We start from the raw sequence: 5,447 nt of genomic DNA, 5'->3' as shown, positions 1-5,447 counted from the left end.
GTTAATGATTCAAGTTTGTTTGTATGCTTGTTTTCGAATGCATTAAGTAATTTCGGTTAATTCTGGATTCAAATAAGGTGCAATTGGTCTGTGCTTATTTTGAAACGAGTTTGTTTGTGTATCGTCATCATTAAGTAATTTCGGTTCATTCGAAATTTAATTTTCGGTTCATTCTGGATGTAATTTCAGTTCATTTCTGTTTCTAATCATTCAATTTTGTTTGTGTGCTTGTTTTCGAACGCAATCATTAAGTAATTTAGGTTCATTTTGGATTTAAATAAGGTACACTTGGTCTGTGCTTCTTTTGAAACAAGTTTGTTTGTGTATCATCATCATTAAGTAATTTAGATTTATTTTAGATGTAATGTCGGTTCATTTCTGAGTGAATCAAGGTGCATTTGGTCTCGTTGTTTTGCACAATTCAAAACACATAATGTGAGGAAGAATAAAGAACGCAAAGAAGAATGAACAAAAAGAAGGAGGAGGAGGAGAAAATAGAGAAGGAAGAACGCGAAGGAGGAGGAGAAGGAGGAATGCGAAGAAGAAGACGATGATGACGACAACAATAACATACCGTGCGTATAATCACGCTCTTTTAATGAGAGTAGTTTTTATTGGTGTTAAATCTACTTGATTAAATTTGAATGACAATAATATTTAAATGTGTAAAAAATTTGTTAAAAAAATAAGGAATACACAGGTTCTCCTAACATTTTATGGTTCAAATAGCACAAAAGAATGATAAAATATTACATGTTATGCACTTAAACTTTTATTTTTCTTAATTTCACACGTTTGATTTAATTCAAAGGAAAAATATTTCCACAATATTTTGGGACAATATAATAAAAATAAAGCTATACTAGAAAAGAAAAAAAAAAAAAACATAAATGGTAATGTGGAAAGGAGAAAGAGGGATTTTGATCCTCTAAAATTTAAATTTTACTTTAAAGAATAAAGTATGATCTTCTATCCTTGAATAGTTTCTCTTTCATATTTATTCTTGGTCCAACTTATAAAATTAATAGTGAGAGATCACACTTTACTCTCTAAAGTGAAATTCAAATTTTAGGGATCCAAATTCGAGAAAAAGAGTTTGGGACCCATGGGCATAGTAGTGTAAATTGTAAAACCTAGAAGCAGAGGGGTATTTGTGTCAAATGATGAATTGGGTGCATGTGCCTGTGGAAGCTTGGAAGCTATCAGTGCTATTACTGCTATGGCCCACTTGGATTTTGCAGATTTCCCGCTCACATGGCTATTCAACCTCACGGTTTTTTCTTCCCAGTAGCCCGTAGCCACACAACACTCTTTTGCACCATCAAAAATTGACCTCTTTCCCACTTGCACTCTTTCATACATACTTAAATACATTACTTTTTAATTAAAAAAACCTCTAACTTTATAATTTTAACATATATTTCTAAGACACAAGTTAATTAAAATTTTAAAAAATAAAAACATTATGCATAATATACATTTTTTTTTTAAAAATTAACTACCATTTTTATTTTTCATCCAAAAAATTCCCCTTAAATATACACTTACACTACACAAACAATAATGCTATATACTTGATAAGTCTATTAAAAATATAAAATATAAAGATGTTATTTGTTATGTATTTAATTTTTAACACTTTATTATATTCGAATTTTTTTTAGATTTATGTTAAAAAATATTAAGTGATAAAAATCTACTGCTTTTTTTTTTATCGAAGATATGGAGACTCGAACCCGCAACCTCTTAATTGAGTATGTGGAGACTATGTCATTTGAACTATTACTCATTGGCAATAACCAGACTGACTTGCATTGACGAATTTTATCATTTTAATGGCCCTAATTGCAATGCACATATAATATAACACATTAGTTAAAGTTTTGATTGTGGCCCTATGCTACCCTCCAAAGTCCAAACCCCTCAAACCTCTATAAATTAGGTACCACTGCCAACCATTTTTCCTCACTCCTCTGCTTCACAATCACATTTATCTCTCCCGTGTTGCTGCAGCAGCTAGCCCCCTCTTTTGTTGTCCCCATAATATCAAAATTAATTCCCTTTAGTATAAGGAAAGGAAAATGGCTCTCATTGGGTTTCTCTTGGTTAGTTTTCTTACTATGTTCTCCTCAGCTTACGCCAATGGTGGAGCAGGATGGACCAATGCTCATGCTACCTTCTATGGCGGGGGTGATGCATCAGGGACAATGGGTATGCATGCACTCATTTTTGTTTTGTATTTTTCTAAAAGCTTCAATTTTTTGCAACCCCATTTGAGTAACTTTTAATGGGTCATGAACATTTGTTGTGTTTGTTTCAGGTGGGGCTTGTGGATATGGAAACCTCTATAGCCAGGGGTACGGAACAACCACTGCTGCTTTGAGCACTGCACTTTTCAACAATGGCTTGAGCTGTGGCTCTTGCTATGAGATTAAGTGTGTGAATGACCAGAAATGGTGCCTCCCTGGCTCCATTGTGGTCACTGCCACTAATTTCTGCCCTCCAAACAATGCATTGCCAAACAATGCAGGTGGGTGGTGCAACCCTCCTCTTCACCACTTTGATCTAGCTCAGCCTGTGTTCCTCCGCATTGCTCAATACAAAGCTGGAATAGTCCCTGTCGCTTACAGGAGGTATAAAGTTACTATCTTTATCAAATTCCCAAATTGGGCTTATTTATGGTTTAGGGTTTGTTAATTTTGGTGAATGGTTTTTCAAAGAGTGCTGAAGGTGTGTCCTTTTATGGTTTCATAGGGTGGCATGCAGGAGAAGAGGAGGAATAAGGTTCACTATTAATGGTCATTCCTACTTCAACCTAGTACTAATCACAAACGTTGGTGGTGCTGGTGATGTTCATTCTGTGTCCATCAAGGGTTCAAAAACCGGTTGGATGCCAATGTCAAGAAACTGGGGACAAAACTGGCAGAGCAACAACTACCTCAATGGCCAAAGCCTCTCATTCAAGGTCACTACAAGTGATGGCCGTACAGTGGTCTCTAACAATGTTGCCCCAGCTGGTTGGACCTTTGGCCAAACCTACACTGGTGCTCAATTCCACTAGGGTCCTTATGGTCAAAAGTCCAACTCAAATTTTTACATATATACATACGTAGTATGTGACCTAAAATAGTATACTAGGGTATTAGATAGTATGCTACTAGTAATAGTCATGGGGTCAAGCCTCTGGTCTTTTTAAAATTTGGCTTTCTAGGGTTTTGAGAAGGGCTTATTTTAAAATGGTCCTTCAATTTTTAAGTTTTTATCTTGTGTTATGGAGAAGTTGGGGGGACCCTCTTGTTAAATTGGCCCTTCACTTTTCGGAAAAGCTTTTTGTGAACCTTCCTGCTACTAAATAGAAGCTAGCAGGGGGTGGAACTTTCTTTTTAATATTTTTATTATGGGTGAACAACTACTAAATTGGAAGAGGTGGATTCTATTATGGTTACCACCCGCCATTAGTAGTGGGGTTACTTTTTCCGCTTTATTGGGCGTGTTGTGAGCATTGTTTGCTCTTGGAGTATGTCTAGTTTTATGGGAGAATATTGTAGTGTAAATTTTCCTAATGGAAAGTTTCTGTTATTAACTACTCCTTTGTATTTTATTTCTTATTGCCCATATATCCATTTACCTATTTTTAAAAGAAAAGAAGGATAATATTTTTTTAAAAAGAATTAGAAGACAAAAAGGAAAGTAGTAATAATTGTTCTCTTCGGCTGAGTAAAGCAAATCAAGACTTCTCAAGATGGGTAAAGATTTGATTCCTAAGGGCCTAATAACATGGGCCACACATGAAGTTGAAATATAAACAATCTTTGTGCTCATGTTTCGGATCTGTATGTGACCAAGGAAATACAGTTTGAGACAGCATCACAAAAATGGGGCCTACATTATTATTACGATAGGTTTTCAATTAGCAAGAGTGATAGTTTTAGTTGCCAATGAATTATAAGCTCAAATGACATAGTCTTTTCATACTCAATTAAGAGGTTGCGGGTTTGAGTCTCTTATTTTTGGTAAAAAATAAAAAAAAAGTGATAGTTTTAGTTAATGCATATGTCATGTAAAATAAATTTGAGCAATTTTCATATAGAAATAGGTCATCACATCATAGGATACTCAATAGTCAATAGCAAGAAGAGCACAAAAATATTAATATTTATTAGTAGTTTGCTTGACCCCTCAAATTTTAGAAATTTATTTTACCGATTAAAATAATGATAGCCATTGAAATTTGAACTAGGGTTCCGGGAGCAGATGTCCCCTGTCCCCATGTGCACTTTACTTAACTGTGCACTTCATTAGGAGAATTAACTGTTAAGTAACACTATTTTTATAAATCTAGTTGCGGATCCATGAAGAAAACTAGAAAAGCAGATGTTAAGACATCGGATGCACATGTTAACGCCCATAACATAAGCCTCTTTTTCTTTGGCGGTCCCTTTTCTCGTGGTTTCTTAGACCAAGTTGGGCCTTTTTTCCCCCAGTATTCGCATCGACAAATTGAAAAGCCCCAATCGGCCAATCTTTTTCCTTGATTTCATTCTACAAAAATCATCCTTATTCTTTATCCCTTGCCTTTATTGGGTTCGGTAAACTCAGTTGTAACTTGAATTTGAATTCCCTATTCTTGTACAACCTGGTCTCTATACACATGTATGAGAAATCGGAAATGCTATGAAGTTTAACATTTACTTTTTCTTAAGAAAATGCTGACCTTCACTCATATTTGCTCTTCGTTCTAAAGGAGTAGAGGTTAACATTATATATATATATACATATTTGTCTAATTGCATCCATCTTTTTGGATGAACATTCACACTAAAATGTAATTATTTTTACTATTGTAGCATTATGTAATTGAATACATATATAAAACTATTTTATATTGATGGTGCATCAAAATTAAATTATATATATAATGCAAGCTAAATTGATAGAAAAATATGGTCAAGCTTGACTTACGGGTAGCTTCTTTCTTTCCTCATTTTAGTCATTTATAAATTTATAAATTTATATTGAAGTTGTGCAGTGCTACCAGCTTACCACACATGACTAATGATTTCATGTGAATTTGTTTAACAAAAATTATTTGATTAAAGTTTACATATTCGATTTACGGATTTTGACAGGGTTCATACAACTTTAATCAAAACGTCAATAAATAGGCTGAATTTCTATAATTAACTTAAAGCAAGCCACATTGAACACGTACGTTGAAGCGTAGAATATATTAAAGATGTTATTGTGCAAGTATTGACTTAAATGCCTTTTTCATGTTTGGTTTATTAATAATGAAGAATTTGACTCTTCTGAACTGCATTAGTTGGTGAAGTGAGAAAGTTATGGGTTACTGATCTTTGAATTATTAAGCGAATCTTACTAACAATGGAAAATCAATTCTCTCATGGCATTTATTTGTTTTTTCTTTCATTTTACCAACTTGTATA

General features: G+C 33.9%; 1 protein-coding gene across 1 annotated transcript; it reads left to right on the top strand.

Moving 5' to 3' along the window:
- On the top strand, positions 1,949 to 3,601 carry LOC107631863 (expansin-A1). Its single transcript, XM_016335432.2, has 3 exons — positions 1,949 to 2,211; positions 2,321 to 2,633; positions 2,755 to 3,601. The coding sequence occupies exons 1-3, from the start codon at positions 2,082 to 2,084 to the stop codon at positions 3,059 to 3,061; spliced, it is 750 nt and encodes a 249-aa protein (XP_016190918.1). The 5' UTR covers positions 1,949 to 2,081; the 3' UTR covers positions 3,062 to 3,601.

The sequence above is a fragment of the Arachis ipaensis genome, chromosome B03, assembly GCF_000816755.2.
Source record: "Arachis ipaensis cultivar K30076 chromosome B03, Araip1.1, whole genome shotgun sequence".
In the NCBI taxonomy this organism is placed as follows: domain Eukaryota; kingdom Viridiplantae; phylum Streptophyta; class Magnoliopsida; order Fabales; family Fabaceae; genus Arachis; species Arachis ipaensis.
The sequence above is the reverse complement of the archived record's forward strand: the minus strand, read 5'-3'. Positions and strand labels throughout refer to the sequence as shown.

Coding starts and splice junctions, on each gene's coding strand:
- LOC107631863 (XM_016335432.2), top strand. CDS start 2,082: ATGGCTCTCATTGGGTTTCTCTTGGTTAGTTTTCTTACTATGTTCTCC. Junction 2,212..2,320: donor TGATGCATCAGGGACAATGG/GTATGCATGCAC, acceptor TGTTTGTTTCAG/GTGGGGCTTGTGGATATGGA. Junction 2,634..2,754: donor GTCCCTGTCGCTTACAGGAG/GTATAAAGTTAC, acceptor ATGGTTTCATAG/GGTGGCATGCAGGAGAAGAG.